This window comes from Phasianus colchicus, chromosome 16 (assembly GCF_987193195.1).
Source record: "Phasianus colchicus chromosome 16, bPhaCol1.hap1.1, whole genome shotgun sequence".
NCBI lineage: Eukaryota > Metazoa > Chordata > Aves > Galliformes > Phasianidae > Phasianus > Phasianus colchicus.
In genome coordinates, this window is record NC_143451.1 from 13,349,233 (window position 1) to 13,365,143 (window position 15,911).

The window sequence follows — 15,911 nt, forward strand, 5'->3', positions numbered from 1 at the left end:
TTCACCCAGGGGTAAATATCCACACCCTGCCACGTTCCCCTAAAGCACTGAGAGTTGTGTTATATCCCCATTGCTGCAAGTGACCTGTGTTGAACAGACACCACATCACAGAAGATTCAGCAGAGGCTGAGCAAATGCAGCGTTCTGTACAGCACAGCTCCTCCACCACGCTGCTGGAAGTGGAAGCAGTACAGAGGCTCTGGGCTGGCCATCTGCACATCCTGAATCACCCCACGGGCTTCAACCACTTCCCTCCTGTGATCCTGGCTGTGAGCTGCATGCCTCACCGCAGCACGGGTCCTCAGGCACTGACTGACCCATCTGCTGGGCTCCCAGCATTCATTCGAGTGCCCTGCAACATCACAAATAGCCTTGAGATGACACACAGAGGCAAATGCATCAGCACTTTTTAGGTTTTTCTTTCACTTCTTTTTTTTTTTTTATTCCTTCCTTTCCTTTGCCACAACACACACTTCGTATTAAATATCTTAAATATATTAATTTTAAAAAAATGTATTAATAAAAAGCTACTGAAGGACACAGCTGGCAGAGTGACCATGGGCAGTAACCCACTGCAAAACATGGGGACATTCAAAAAAAAAAAAAAAAAGGAAACCCAGAAAACAATGATAAAAATACTGGCATTTTTTCCATATGCACAGCTGGATGGAAATATCCTGAACTTGGCATTACTGCAAAAATGGAAGGGGAAGCGGTAGAAAAAATATATTCCATTGTACCAACCTTTATGGAGAAGGGAGGTAAAAGCAAAAAATGAGGAGGCTTTAAACATTTTTGGTATTTCAGATGTTCCCTCCCACACCCACAGCCCAATCACTTTTAGTCTTTAAGCAAGTTTTCTGGCTTGGGGTAGCCAAAGAGCACAAAGTCTGCCTCATACAGCTTGTAGAGCTGCTGCCTCCAAGCCAAGGGGATTTTAGCAAACCAGTCATCCTCCCAGCTGCTGGCAGTCCTGTTCCGGTAGCTGGGGGGGAAGCGGAGCAGCCTGTCCACTTTGAGGAGCTGCAAGAGATAAGCAGCGTCCTCATCCAGCGTCTCCAGCTTCCCAATGAAATCATAGTCTATCTGGCACGGGTGGCACAGCCGGTACACCTGCCGCCAGTGCTCGTTGAAAGGGGCCATCTTCTCTGTCCTGGGATCCAGTAAGTACTGGATGAAGTCAGAAAAGGAGACTTTGAGGCCCGCCCCGAAGGCCTCGCTCACAGAGGTGGGAAGGTTGGTATGGTTGGAGTACAGCTTCAGCATGGGGATGGCAAAACGCCGGTAGAACTCCTCGTTCTCCAGCTCAAATTTGCTGCGAAAGGCAGAGATGAGGCGGACAAAAGGGTCTCTCACGAAGAGGAATTTTGTGTACTTCTTCAGTTTGATCTTCATGAGATGTCGGGAGAATTTCCCGTATCGACGCCAGAATTTGTTGAAAGTCAAGTGGGTGCTGGTATTGTGGACGTGCTCCCGTGGGATGTCCAGGGGGTTCCGGTACGGGACCCCTTGGTCCAGCAGGCTCTCACTCAGCACAATCATCACCCGTTTCCAGTTGGTGCAGGCAACCTTGGGGACGTAGCAGTAGATGATGCCGTGGCGGTCATCCACAATCAGGTGGTTGAGCTCATAGTTTGGGATGTCATCAAAGGAGCGCTCTTTGGTGGGGAAGGCAAAGCTGGAATTGGCACAAAACTCCCGCAATGTTCTCTGCCTCTCTATCTGCAGCTTCTCTTGGTCCAAGCTGTTTCTGGCATTGTGCGTCGACCAGTCATAGCCCCGTATGTTCTCCTCCAAATTGCTCACCACTGGCTTGTTGGAGCCCTGGACGAGCAGCTGCTCTGTCTTTCGGGAAGTAGAGCTGTTCTGTTTCAGGCTTGAACTAAGCAGCTTTGCTAAAAACTCATCTACCTCTGGCAAGGCTTCCCAGTCCCCACCTGCAGTGATACCGGGGATGGCCTCTGGGGAATGAGGCCTGGAAAAGGATGTATGCAGGTAGAAGTGAGCTGTTCCCACGTTGTCCCAGTAGACGATGATCAGGAGGATCATGAAGATGGAGACCAGCACCACAGAGAGACGGAGGAGCCGTGCTTTGGTCATCCTGACAGCTACCACAATAGCTGGCCTTCCCATGGATTCACCTCTGGCTCGCAGAGCAAAGGCTGGGATCCTGCATGGTGCTGCAGACCATGAGCCTGGAAAGGAACCAGAAATAAAGTTAGTCAATCTCTTAACTACTCTGGTTTAGAGACAATGACCTTGCACGATCAAGGCTCTGCACAGGGCTGACCATCTCACAGTACTGCACAGGAAGAGCTGTGTGCTCCCCAAGTACCTACAATGACTAACACAGAGAAGTACCAATTCTCTGGTAGATGAAGCCCGACCATCCTTCCTGTTGGCCCTCCCTTGGCAGTTTTAATAGCATCTGGTTTTGCAACTGAGCAGATGGGGTCATCAGATCTCAAAGTATCCCAGGGACAGACCATAGCCTTCAGCTTCTGCTCCAGCTCTCGCTAGCTCCTCTCCTCGAGGAGGAAAATCTGCACTCGTCCTATGAATCAGGGGATGCTGCCAGGAGTGGACATTCGGGCTCCTAGAGGCTAGCCTGGAATTCACTTGAAAGCTCTGATTTTCTGTCCAAAACGAGACATAACATGTTACAAGTTTACTCATTTCCATAGCAACGAAGGTTTGTTCATCAATCTCCAGCTTCCTGAATCACACGGTTTCATCAGGAGTTCTGTTTCCATTTAAAAACAAATAAACAAAAATATTAACATTTCAGGCCTCAAGTTATCAGAGGGAAGTGTAGGAGTATTAAAAATCTAGAACTATACACAAAAAGTACGCAGAACCAACTGCCCTACAGACCTCCTTGATTTTTAAGCATATCCAACACGCCAAGCAAGAGGGCTCGATCCATGACTTCAGCTTTTGGGATCACACTGCGGTCTCACCTCGCCCATAAAGACTCTCTGAGCCACTGTGCTAAAAACAAAAGCCTTATCAGAGTTATAAACACGTAGGCACATTGCCTCAGTTGCTAAAGAAAGCTCATGTTGACAGAACATCACCGACAAAGCAGTCTTTCATCTAATCTGTGTGAAGGTACCACAGGATGTCACCTCCACCACCTTTCTTGGTAACTGCTTCATTTTGTCAAGGGCAGCAATTACACAAACAGTTTTCCTATGAAAACCCACAGGGACACAACCCTGATAACAGCCAAGCATCAATAAAAACCTGAAAGAATGATTGCTTTTACCCAAATTGTTTCTGAGATTCAGGATGCTCTGGTAGATCTCTGTCTGCAAGTCAGTTTTTCTTTCTCTTTCCCAGCTTAGTGTAACGTTTCTGCCAGCATCACCCCTAACAGCTCCCAGATTTCAAAAGCAGGTGAGAAATCACTGTTCCATGATCCTTCCTGGAGGGTGCAGAGATCCCTTCACGTGGCTGTCAGATGAACACAAAGATGTTCACTCCTCACCAGCAGGTGTGAGGTTCAACAGACCCAGCAGTCCTAAAACACCCCAGAACTGAGGAGCGAAAACTGACAGCAGTGGCAGAATAATGCAGTAAAGCGAGGAGCAGCTCTATGACATTTTGGGAGTGAATTCAAGGCCTGCTGTATCACACAGACTAACTGTGAGGGTTAGAATCAAAAGCCAAGCACAAAAGTGGGCACCCCACAGTCCTGGAAAGATTATTCCCTAGCCAGTTCAGTTCACACAGTTCTTGGGCTGCACCAACCCTATGCTGTATATGGATGCAAAGAACCCAGAGTCCAGATATGCAGAAGTACTGAGCATTTTGCTTCCTATGGGCAACGTGCTCAACACCTTTGAAAGCTACAGAAGCCTTAAATAGAGTCACTTGTCTAAAGACCCACTACATGGCTGTGTTTATGCCTCAGACACACCAGATTTTAACAAGCAAAGTCCTGATTTCAAACACTAGACCATTAGACCAGAATTTCCTAATGAACAGGAACAATCTCGAAGTATTAGCTCAGTTTGTCCCAAAAGACATAAAATGCAAAACTGTGGATTTGGGATTTTTCCACCATATTTATTTGCATTTTGGAGGTAGGGAGAGCCAGAAATTCAGCATAGCTGCAGCCTACCACATGGCATCACAATGCAACACCAACAGCTGTGCTCCTTGGAGTCGGGCTCTTATTCTACATCTCAAAAGGAGCTGGAAGAACCACGCATACAACACACAGCACTCTGCAGAGCAAAGTACCACTCAGCAGTAATTCTCTAGGTTTTGCTCGTTTAGGATAAGGATGGATCAAAACTAAGAAGAAGCACCCAGAAATGAGCATGGAGTTAAGGAAGGGGAAAATTACATATGTGCATCAGCACTCCAGGCCAACATCTCAGCCCAACAACAGAAGATAATGGAGTGATGCTGCCAAGCCTACTGCTTGGCACATCTCTGGTTGTGCATTTTGCCTCAATCTGTTCTTGCTTTTGAGACAGTTAGCTGTTCAGGGCAAGGAATGCTTCCTATTCTGGATGAATACGGCGCCTGCTGCGTACACAATCCCTACATGCTGGGTTTCAGGGTGGCTGGAATGCAGTAAGTCTGGAAAGCTGCAAAGAGCATCCATCCTTTCTTGCCATCTCCCCATGCCCAGCAGCTCCCACAGCTCCAGGCTGCACAGCAGCCTGCCAGCATTTCTACAGAGCTGTCCCACCCAGCGCAGACAGATTATGCTCTCAGCACCAACAGAAGAAGCCCAGCACTGTGTGTGGCACGGCCAGCACACACATTCCTCTGGGTAAATGGAAGGATGCTCCTCGTTAGAGCCACCCTGATCACATCGCTCCCTCCAGAAGCCCAAGTGTTCGTGCCTGCTTTCCAGGACACAGCACACAGCCACAGCATTTGGCTTTCCCAAGTCACACAGCAGAGAGCAGCACAGAATTGAAATGACTCCGCTCCCATTGACTCTGTCAGCGACTGAGAGGAACCCTGGAAAAGAACAGTAGTGCAACTTCATTTCTTCTCCTGAGAAAGCTGCCGCAGAACACAGAGTCACTCTATTGACTATGATACATCCTCTTTCTGAGCACTTCATAAAGGATGCCAGGCTGAAAGCACAAATTAGAGGTCTCTGAGCACATCAGAGGGAATGTGTCTTCATTCTCCCCTTGCCAGAATCAAGAGGAAAACCTCCAGGAGAAGCCAAGAATTTACATTCAAGTTTAACCCAAAGTCACCAGCCAACAAGAATGCGCACCAGGATCCATACAAAGCTGCTTCTGTGACACGATGCCGGCAAACTGGGAAACGGACCAAGTGCTATAATCATCCTACACAGCCTCCTGAGCAGCCGTCACGGGATTATCTCCAACCTGAACTTTGCCTGGGGGCAAACCGATGGCTTTTCTCCCAGCCTCAGTCATGACAGACACGAGGTGCAAAGTCACCGCTCCCATCCCTTCCTTCACAAGGTACCACGTCAAATAACCATCTCTCCAGATGGTTCAAAATCCACTTAAACCAGAAATGAAGGGGAGGCCTCCCCCAGCACTTTTTGCAAAAGCTACTGCAGATCTGGCTCCTCGGGGATTTGGAAACCCTACTTGCACTTCGCAGCCAGTTCATAACCGTTTGTTCTGAGGGCAAACATCAGCTTAAGCAACTCCTATCTCTTTCTTCCTGTCCTCTCTACAACACATTTGTGCAGCAATGTTCTCTCGTGGCAGAAAGTAACTCCAGCTCTGCTTCTTCATTTGCTGGAGCAAGAAGGTCTACAGAAAATAAGAACTCACATACAGATCCACATTGGAGACAATGGACATACCCCACTGTTAACAGCACTGTGCCTCCAAAGGTTTCAGTGCAGCTCGCATTTCTCCTCGCTTTGCATCCTCCCAGGTTTGCTCCTGGCTCCCTCTGGGGATGCACAGACACAGCCCAGGCACTGAACATCGGCTCAGCTGCTGCACAGCCTGTTTGCCCACACGTGGGGAGCTGCAGGACATCACCCATCTTGCTCAGCCTTCACTTCTCAAGGTGCAAAAAGCAGTGGAAAGCAGTGGAATAAGAACTTTTTAAATTGCACAGAAAATAAATTCAAACCAATGCTTGCCATTGTGGCAACTCGATTCACCAGCAGTCACCAGGCAACCCATGCAGCTTTCTTCACCCACGTGCAGAGGAGCACACCTGCTGCAGGTGAGGCTCAGGGAGCCAGCAGGATGCAGGGCAGTCAAACCAAATGAACCTCTGCAAGTGTAGGGAAACAACGTCCCCTCATCCACAGCCAATGGACAACAAACCGACAACCAGAACAAACTTCACTTTTGTCCATCACTCAATGCATTGCTTCTCCTAAGCTCTACCAAAACCCAGAGCAGAGCAGGGAAGTTTTAACCTCGGTAACAACGTTCAGCATTTACTGAGTCACATAAACGCATGGTGTAAATGAAAGAAATAAAAGAACATCTTAATGGACACAGCGATGCCACCACAAAGGCGGGTTTGTACAGCCGTGGCAGCAGCAGGCTCCTCTCTCTTAACACCCGTCCTAGGAAGTCTCCTCGATAAGCCTATTCCCAACGCTTCCAGGAGGAACCAGCCCAAGGCAGCGTGCTCTGCTCGCTCCTGCCTCCATGCCGAGCTCCGAGCGCTGCTGGCTGTACGAGCACAGAAGATCGCGGCGTGTCCCGCTGCCCGCAGCCAACACAAACCTGGAACCTTTGGTGCACGTCAACGTCGGCTCCAAAAGGCTCCAAATCAGCGCCCCGCCGGCCGCGTTCGCCCCGGAGATGCTTTATTTAAGAGCAGCCTTGTAGCTCGAGCTCCGTCTGAACTTCTGTCTTTCAAGTTTTAGAGCCATCCATCGAATGCGGGCTGTCCCCGCTCTGCAGCGATGGCTCGGCTGCCAAAGCCACGCACCTCGAAGGGACGGAAACCCGTCTGCCCGCTCACCGCTCCCCGGCTCTGAGCCCCAGAGCAGCACGGAAAGCACACGCACAACCCCGCAGACCCCAGCCGAGGGGCCGCTTAAAGGCCCACAGCCCCCAGCCGAGGGGAAAAGCCAGCGTCCGCGCACCGCTCATCCACCGCCCCGCCGGGACGGACGGCACGGGACGGGGCTGAAGCCCTCAGCAGCCCCCCGGGGCGCAGGGCGGATGCGGACACGGCGGCGCTGCCATTACCTGCTGCCGCCGGGAGGTCCCGGCCGCCCTCGGGACCGCCGCCTTCCTCAGCCCCCGGCCCGGCTGTACGGCAACGGAGCGAAGCGGCGGCCGCTCCCGTCGGCTGTCCTCAGCGAAGGGCCGCTACGCCGACACCCGCTACGCCGATACCCGCGGCCGCCGGCCCTGCCCCGCCCCGCCCCGCCCCGCCGTGGGCGGCCCCGCGCTCACCTCCCGCGCGGGCAGCGGGGCCGGCGGCAGCGCTTCCCTCCACCTCAACCCCCCCCCCCCGGCCGCTCGTCCCGTCCCGCCGCCCCCCGCTGCTGCCGCCTCTCGCGAGACGCCGGCACGGGCAGCTCGGCGGGGCCGTGGCGCAGGCGCTGCTCCGCCCGTCGGCGGGGGGCCCGGCCCGGAGCGCGATCGCGGCCGGACGTCGCTTCTGCCGTTCGGAGCCGCGGCGGCCCTCAGCCCCCACGGGGGCGGGGCTCGGGCATCGCGGAACCGGCCGTTTTCCTGCTGGTTTAGGGGGGAAACGGCACGGCTTTTGGAGGGTCTGACCCAGCAGACAGGAGCAGGATGTAACCGGTGACACAGCACAGCCAAAGGCTGCTGCTCGAAAAGCACGGGATGGTTTAAATTCCATTTCCTACTCGTAGAGATCAAGAAAAGTCCACAGAAGAGGAGCGGGAGGTGGCTGTGGGCCATGGGCTGCAGCTCTCAAAGCTGCAAACAGTACTTCCACATTCCACTTCTGAGCTCTCAGCCCCCGAGTTTCACATTTCTTAACATCAGCTTAAAACGTAGGTTTTACAGTCAGGAAAATGGGCGCACCGCACGGCCCTGTGCCCTTCGAGGCAGCTGTGGCCAATGGTCCAACTCGTGACAGCCTCCCTGCAGAGATGCAGCCTCAAAGCAGTGCATCAGACTCCAGTCCTTGCTTTAAATAGCTCTGAACACTGCAACTTTTCATGGTGATTCAGCCCAAAGGTATGCAGTGGAGATGTATGCACTCGGAAAACTCCCGTTTTCCCTCACTTTTGCTCCTTCAGTGCTTGCAGGTCACGTGAGGTTTTGTAAATAGAGGCTTGCCTTAAGCCATGTTGGCCCAGGTTTGTTTTACAGACACACTGTGCTTATTTTATCTGTCTTTTTTTGTATCTTTGCTTCTGTGAGAGTGTGCCCAAGGAACAAGTTTTCCTGAGCTCTCTGCTTCGCAGTTGCCCTTCTTCCTACTTCATAAGTAAAATTGCTTGCATTCTTATGCCCGTTGACATGCTTGCATTGCATCCCACCACAGGAGTTTGAGGCATTTTACAAATAAACATAATTTAAGCTTCCTTGTCCCTGGAGTGAACTACTCCTCATCTTCCTGCCAGGTTGCAAAGTAGGAGGCACAGAGGGATGGAGGTGATCCCAGTGTTGCAGCAAGTCAGACAGAGCACATAGGATTTTTTTTGCAAGTGCTGCAGCTGTAAAAATGGTCTTGATCCACGTGAGGAATGCGTGAACCTACCTGAGAATGTCAGCTTTAGATGCTTCTTGGCAGACCCAGGAGAGCAGTCAGTTCTGCTTTGGCACAAAGTCATTGTTCAATGGAATGACCAGAACGACTTTATTTGAAACATATTTAAAAGCTGGAAAAAGAACAATTGAGAAGTCTGCTGGCTGGAGTTGTACGTTCCTAAGAGAAAAGCCTCATTCCTGCACTTAACATCCAGGCTAGCTCTTATCAAGGTCTTCACGTATCACCACACTGCTTCTCCTGGCTGCAGTCAGACCTGAAATGCTTGCCACCTGGAAGAGAACTTGCAGCAGCCTCTGGCTGCTCCCACAGCCAAATATCTGCTCACCCAAAGAGCATTCCAGGAGTGCATCACACCTCTCAGCTCCACAGCAACACACAGGAACAGCAGGGAAGAAAGGCAAAGATGTTTTTCGGGCTTTTCCACGTGGATCTAATGGTCAGGGAACCTGCTGGATATGGCTGGCATCCACACGTGTGCCCTGGGAAAAAGGTGGTGTGGGTTTCATCTTGTAGGAGAGCACTGCTGGGAAAATGAGGGCTTCCTCTTCTCTCGCACTCTGTTAACACTTTGTTTGTCTTCAAGTGAAACTTATACCTAACGCACACAGAACAGAAGTAGGGTAGAAAAAGTCATATAGAAAATGTAAAGAAAATGTAAGTTTCCGTTCCCCATTGCTTTTCAGCAACACAGAAGCTAAAATGCACACTGAGACGTGCTCCTCCTGAACACACTTCTGTGGCTATTGGAAGCAGGGGCCTCACACCTCATCTGTTACAGAGCTATTGTTGACTATTGACTATATTGTTGACTATTTCTGTTTCATTCCTTGCCAGATTCACTGACAAAAGAAACAATCCTCAGGGCAGAACAATCAATGTTTTGAAAGTTTCGCCCTGCCTCTCTCCATAATGAAGTGTAATGAGCCATAGAGCAGAGCTCTGCGTCCAAACACAGCATCACAGCACATGATGACCCAAGCTATGGACTCTGTCACTGCTCTGAGAGTCAGGATTTCACACAGCCACTCCTCAACATCAAAGCTCTTTTCAGGGGCACGTTTGTGAAAATTATCACATTTTAATGTTGGGGAAAGATGGCAAAAAGATCATGTTGTCCTTGATCAAATTCTGGGAAATTCCCAGCAGGCAACACAGAGAGGCCAGGGACCTTGTGTCCACAGGGAAAACACTGAGGGATCCACAAAGAGTGAAAATGCTATCGTAGATAATTGCTCATCTTCCTTCACCTCATCTTCTCCTTTTATTTCTCCTTCCTGCACGACCCTAATTCTCTTCAGGACAAGGAGTCCCTGCTGGGGCATTCCCCATACATCATCCTCCAAATCACTGCCTTCCATCCATCATTCCTGATGTTCTGCACCCCAATCCATACCAGACACCTCATCCTCTGCTTTTCCATTCATCTGCCCTCTTGTCTTGTCCCTCGTATTCCTCTTCTCATCCACCAACCTCACACTGCTTTCAACTCTTCTTCATTTGCTCTTCTTTTACCACTTTGTATCTCACACACAGTCTCCATTCTACATCTCCACTCCTGAAGTTTCCTCTCCTTTCATCCACTACCCCCTACATTTCCACATTGCTTTTAAACACTAACCACTCCTCCCTTGTGACTTGTTTCCTCATTTCCTTGTCTTGATGTGTTTTGCTTGATAAACATAGCTCAGGGGCATTCAAGATTCTTCAAAGGAGGTGCTGTCCAGGCTGATGTTGCAATCATAACAGTGCTGTTGTTACCCCTAATGAGTCCCGGAGAGATGGATGCAGCTTTGCTGTGGTTAGAATGGAGGTGGTGGGCTGCTCAGGGCTGAGCCCCTGCAAGTCAGTCATTGGGACTCTAGTGGAGAAGCCATTAGGAATGAAGGACATGCTGGTAAAAGACCATTCATTAGGCCCTCTTTCCATCAACAGCAAGATCAATAAATAATTAACTTTCTACAATAGAAGAATTTTTACAAGAAAATCACAGTTCCCACAAAAACACTGGCAGCTTCTCAGTTCTGCCCACAACAGAAACATTCAGTTTCTCTCCATCCTTTCTCCTCCTCCTCATCCTCTGGAAAACACATCTGTCAGGCAGCAACAGCAGTAACTCAGCACCAAGGCCTGAGGTAAGGTTCATAAACAGAGCTGTAAAGAATCCACAAAATAACCAGGGCAGCAAAAAGCGTGCAGGGGATCTTTTTGATTTCCTAGGGGAGAGAAGACTTACGACAGCACCATCACTCTCAGTTACAATTCCTGCTGCCCCAATAACACCCAAATTTATTGGCCAATTTCAGCCAAACCTTATAGAAGGGATGAAAACACTCCCAGGCAGTGAGTTTATAGGAAGGACTGGTACATTGACTGCATAGCAAAGCCCACACAGAACCCCAGAGGAGTGTTCCAAGCGGGATACAGATGATGCACAGAGATGCTCTCTTTACTTTTGATTATTTCCTTGGACTCTGAACATAGAATGCTTTGTTTATTCTTTGTATCTGCTGAAGAAAGGAGTAAATTCCCTCCCTGACCTTATCCTTTCTATCAAAAGTGCCAGCAGGGCTCCAAAAACACGTCTTATGAGGGTGCTACACTAGAATTTCCCATGAAAGAAAATGGATATATCTGAATTGCTTTTGAGAGGCAAGGCTGCAGGCACAAAATACTGTGAGCAAAGTCACAAATACTAGCTTGAAAACCAGCAGCTGGTGCAAGATGCATGGGAAATGGTATTGGGTCAGTGCAGGGGCCATGGCAACATTGCATCCAACTCATCTCCATGCAAGCAAGAGGGGCACAGGATCTCTGAGCTGATTCAGACAGAGAAACTCTAACAGAAAATAATTAAGTTCTTTGGGAGTAGAAATGCCCAAGGTCACCTTCCAAAGCCTCTTCTGCAGAAGGACTGATAGAAATTTCTGCATTGCTCAAGGACTGATTTATCATTCCATTTGCAGCTCTTACCAGGAGAAAAAAAAAACAACAAAAGATGGGGGGGGGGGGGGGAAACAGGAATTGCATCAAGTTACAGACTGGTTCTGTTTCTTCTCAGTCCCTTAGGATCTATTTTGGTATATAATTATTACAGTATATAATTGCAGTGTAGAAGGGTTTTCTTCTTCCTCCACTGACATGGCTCAGGAGGCATTCAAACCTTGAGGGAAGGGACCAAGAACCCTGAACCTTGTATCCAGAGCACCTCTCACTGTCTCTCAGTGAAACAGGTCATCAGATAAACAATTAGAGCACAGATCAACCATCACTCAGACCTACAAAACTACTGCATTGGTGTGCCAAGCATGGCAAAGAGCTAAGTGTCTGGGACACATGCTCATAAGAAACATCAATACTTTGATCTCTCTCTTGATTTACTTGCATATCCTAACAAATACCTCTAGTTTTAATCTGCAAGTTTTCAGCTGCTAGAACAGTATTTATTCTTCTTTGGTTTTTACTCATCCATAAAAACTGAAGCAACCCCAAAGCAGCAGAAGGGAAGCCCAAGTTTGTGCTCAACAGCAGTGGGTGCCTGCCCAAGGGTGTGCACAGCCCCGTGCACATGAAGGCACAAAAGCCAGGAGCAGTGCTTGGCAAGAAGCTCAGCCTGGTTTCTTCCAAAGTTTGGTCTGTGACTCTTTCAGACCTCTTTGATTCAGCCCTTGCAATATCCAAGTTTTGCTCACATGTGCCAAAATACTTCTTTACCAGCTGCTTGAAGGGCTGCTTTGATATAGATTAAACAGCAATCTGGGGCTAGCACCTTGCTTTTAGAACACTGCTGGTGAGACATCAATCTTCTGCTTCTGCACAGAAGCCTTAAAACACGACAGAGTTGGTTTTGATTTAGGATCAATAAGCAGATAAGAGCAGCTCTAAATAAGTTACACTGGGAGTAAAAATAGCAGAGAACAAGATGCAACCCAAAACACATCAAGAAATCTCAGTACTTCTGCCCAGTCAATTAATTTCCTTTCATAATATTAGTTGTGTTAAGGAAGACTCATTCTCATGGATGAAATTTATTGACACTAAAAATGATTGTTTCTTTCCCAGATACCTATTAGAGAAAACAGATCTCAGGGCAGATGGTGCAAGTCTGAATAATCTGTATAAAAATAAAGCTGTGGTTAATGACTCAAAAAAAAAAAGCAAAAAGACAATTCCTCTGTAAGGTGCTGAACAAAAAATACATTTGTAAGATAAGCCATAAGGAGGAAAGAGAGCCCTGCTCTCTGCCTGAGAGCTGCCATCATTTGAATACTGCATTTAAATGAAATATTGCAAGATTAGCATATATTCAGAAAGGGTTCAAAGAAAGATCAGCTGAAACAAGATAGCAAATGAGATTTACATAGGAAAAGACAACAAATAATAAGAGCATAATAAAAATATGTGAACAAATGCAGTGACGTACAAGAGACAGGCCAAGAAGTTCTGCAATCCTTGTCTCTTAGAAGAAAGACAAGAGGTGAAGGATGCAGAATCAGTGAAAGGAAGCATGATTTGCACAGAGCTGCACGCCACAGCAAGGCCAGGAGTTTTGCAGGATCTGAAAGCAAGCATTCGTAGGGGAACCAGCAGAGCTGAAGCACACACATGGCAGAGCCTCAGGGTTTATGTGTACCCAGTCTTACCCACAACACACACCAGCAATAGCAGCCACTTCACCCTAGGCCTGACCCACTCATTGATCTTAGGGCCTTAAGCTCAGAGCCTGGAGAGTTTATAGCAGTTTATCAAGTTTAATCCAGTTAATTCTCCCCCACTTCTGCCTCTCACACAGTCAGACTCACGCTGACTGACAAAGGCAATGAGCTCAGCAATGCCATTGCTGCTGTCAGCAGGAGCCTCCAGAGGTCTGGGACTGCACTACCAGCAGCTGCAGAGCTGAGCGTGCCTCCGGGTTCAGCCAGTGTTCCCAGAACGCTGATCAAAGTTACCCATGACAAAGAAGAGAATTGCATTTCACTAAGTACCCATTTCATTTAATCCCAGGTAGCTATCATTATGAGCCTGTTGGAGCAGATCAGAGCAAGTTGGCCCTGAACTGTGCAGGTCCCAGGGGCTCAGCAAAAGCTGCTTGCATGGAATTCATTGCAGGGCTAGAGCAATTACAGAGCAGCAATTAACTGCCAGCTCAATCAGGCAGAATCAAAGCACTGCCTTGGCCCCAAATCACTTTGGAGGAACACAGCTGCACAGACCTGATTCCAATCCTGTGTGCCTGAAGAACAGTCACCAGAGAAGACCACCAATGCAAAAATCCCACCTAAAAGCTATTCTTGAAGTCTCAGCTGATAAGAGTTTAAAAACTCTTTTCACCTTTCCACGTCTGTTTTTCCCCTTCATAAAATACAGCAGCATCTCCTTAACAGCTCTCTAAAACACTGCACAATGCACATAAGTGATGTCTTATCAGGAGAGCATGCAATTACTGAAACACTCGTTACACAGCCCCACCACTCACAGGCAATGAGTTTCTATAGCAACCAAATTCGTTTCCACAATAACAAGGTAAGCTACCTGTCAATTTAATGAGGGCTTTTTCATGCAGCTCCACATCTAGAGCACTGAGTAGACAATTCTGAATGGTTCAAACAGCAGCAAAGTAACTTTTGTTCAGTGTGCATCTCAGAGCACAGGGTGAGCTCTCTGCATTTTCATAACTTTTGAGTCAGAGGAATGCAACAATTAACTTCAACTCATTACCTCCCTGAACACATTTGAATGCCACTAACTCCCATGGGCCCAACTATTTGATTGTTGATTTATGATCAATGTCTGTATCAAGGAACACTACAGAAGAGACAATAATCAAAATGAGCAGTGTCAAAAATGACAGAACTACAGATGGAAGAACCCTTAATTGCTGGTCAGGGCTTCTTGTCAGCTTCCAAGTCAAGCTGTTTTGTTGCTTTGTTTTTTGTTGTTGGTTTTTTTTTTTAATTATTATTTCCTCATTGATGATCCACACTTCAGAGAAGCACATCAGAAGGACTTAAAATTAGCATTATACTACTTCACTTTGAAAGTAGCTTATTAAAAATCCACTGCATAGAGATAGGAGAAAACTCTTCAATTCTTAACTTAGAAAATGATTGAGAAGACAGCTCTTCACAACTAAAGGGTTTATTTAATGAAGATAATTGGTGTTAAAAACATCACATCATTAATGGCAGTGCTAAAAGTACTGCACTGTTTTTAGCAGAAATTACTTTCTCCAGTCCAAATGAAAGATGAGCTTGGTAAGGACTGTAGATTAAGTTTTATTTCAATAATGTACATATTGATTATGAATGAACAAATTCAGAAACTGGAAACTAAGACAGACTTTAGGGAAAAAATTCCGATAGCATAAGAACGACCTACTGACACTTAGGTCAATATCATTACTGAATGGTAACTCTGAATAGTCTTCCTGATGAAGGGAACACGAGTGTCAGCTGAGAGATTTGTGCATTTGTGATCACAGCAAGCTCACCCAAGGACAAAGAAAAATGACTGGTAAAAATGCTGATGTCCCTTAGCTGCAGACAGCTGAGTAGGGGGTACCCTTTGCAAGAAGCAGAATACTTGCTGCCTTCCACTTCAGATCCATCAGATAAAGCACCACATTAAGTGAGCTCAGGCACCTATGGGCTGACATTAGTCCTGGAAAGGGGACAGGTAAATATTCTCATTCTCCTCTAGTCCTCAAAAGGAAAGCAGCAGGCCAGCAGTGTCTTTCACTGCTCTGTTAATATACAGAATATAATTTCTGCTCATAGATACAAATACTGAAAAGTTGCTCCACCAACTTTAAGTGCACTTTTCCCCACTAAACAGGGAGAGCTTTAGAAATGAAGTAACATATGTAAGATGGAGCCTAAGGCATATGTATAAAGACTACTTAGACAGTTTTCAAATTCACTAGCAAGTGAGACTATTCCAGGAGTTCCCAAGGCTCATATCAGTTTCCAAATGGCTTAAGAAACCAATTTATTTTCTAGTCACTCCATTAATCTTGACAAATTAACCTGCTAATTATAATGAGTTGTAACGTCACTAAAAACACAAACAAAAAGCAAAACCACAGCAACACATAAAAACAGAATAGCCACGAGAAACTGAGAAAACACAATTCAAAGCAACTGTAAAGCAAATACAGCTAACATTCATATTAATCTGGGTATATTTGATCACTTAGGGAAAGATTCCCTATGAACAACACATAGCCAGACTGG

At 47.4% G+C, this 15,911-nt stretch overlaps 1 protein-coding gene across 3 annotated transcripts; it reads right to left on the reverse strand.

The window, feature by feature from the left end:
- Nucleotides 1-426: 426 nt before the first annotated feature.
- On the reverse strand, nt 427-7,475 carry CHST12 (carbohydrate sulfotransferase 12). Of its 3 annotated transcripts, none has more exons than XM_090151492.1 (2): nt 7,389-7,475; nt 427-2,195 (listed from the first exon to the last, which is right to left on the reverse strand). In XM_090151492.1, exon 2 carries the CDS (start codon nt 2,131-2,133, stop codon nt 841-843), a length of 1,293 nt encoding a protein of 430 aa, XP_090007618.1. In that variant the 5' UTR covers nt 2,134-2,195; nt 7,389-7,475; the 3' UTR covers nt 427-840. The 3 variants fall into 3 exon arrangements, with proteins under 3 accessions (XP_090007618.1, XP_031462489.1, XP_090007619.1); XM_031606629.2 differs by lacking the exon at nt 7,389-7,475 and adding an exon at nt 7,179-7,344; XM_090151493.1 differs by lacking the exon at nt 7,389-7,475 and adding an exon at nt 6,708-7,120.
- Nucleotides 7,476-15,911: the final 8,436 nt, after the last annotated feature.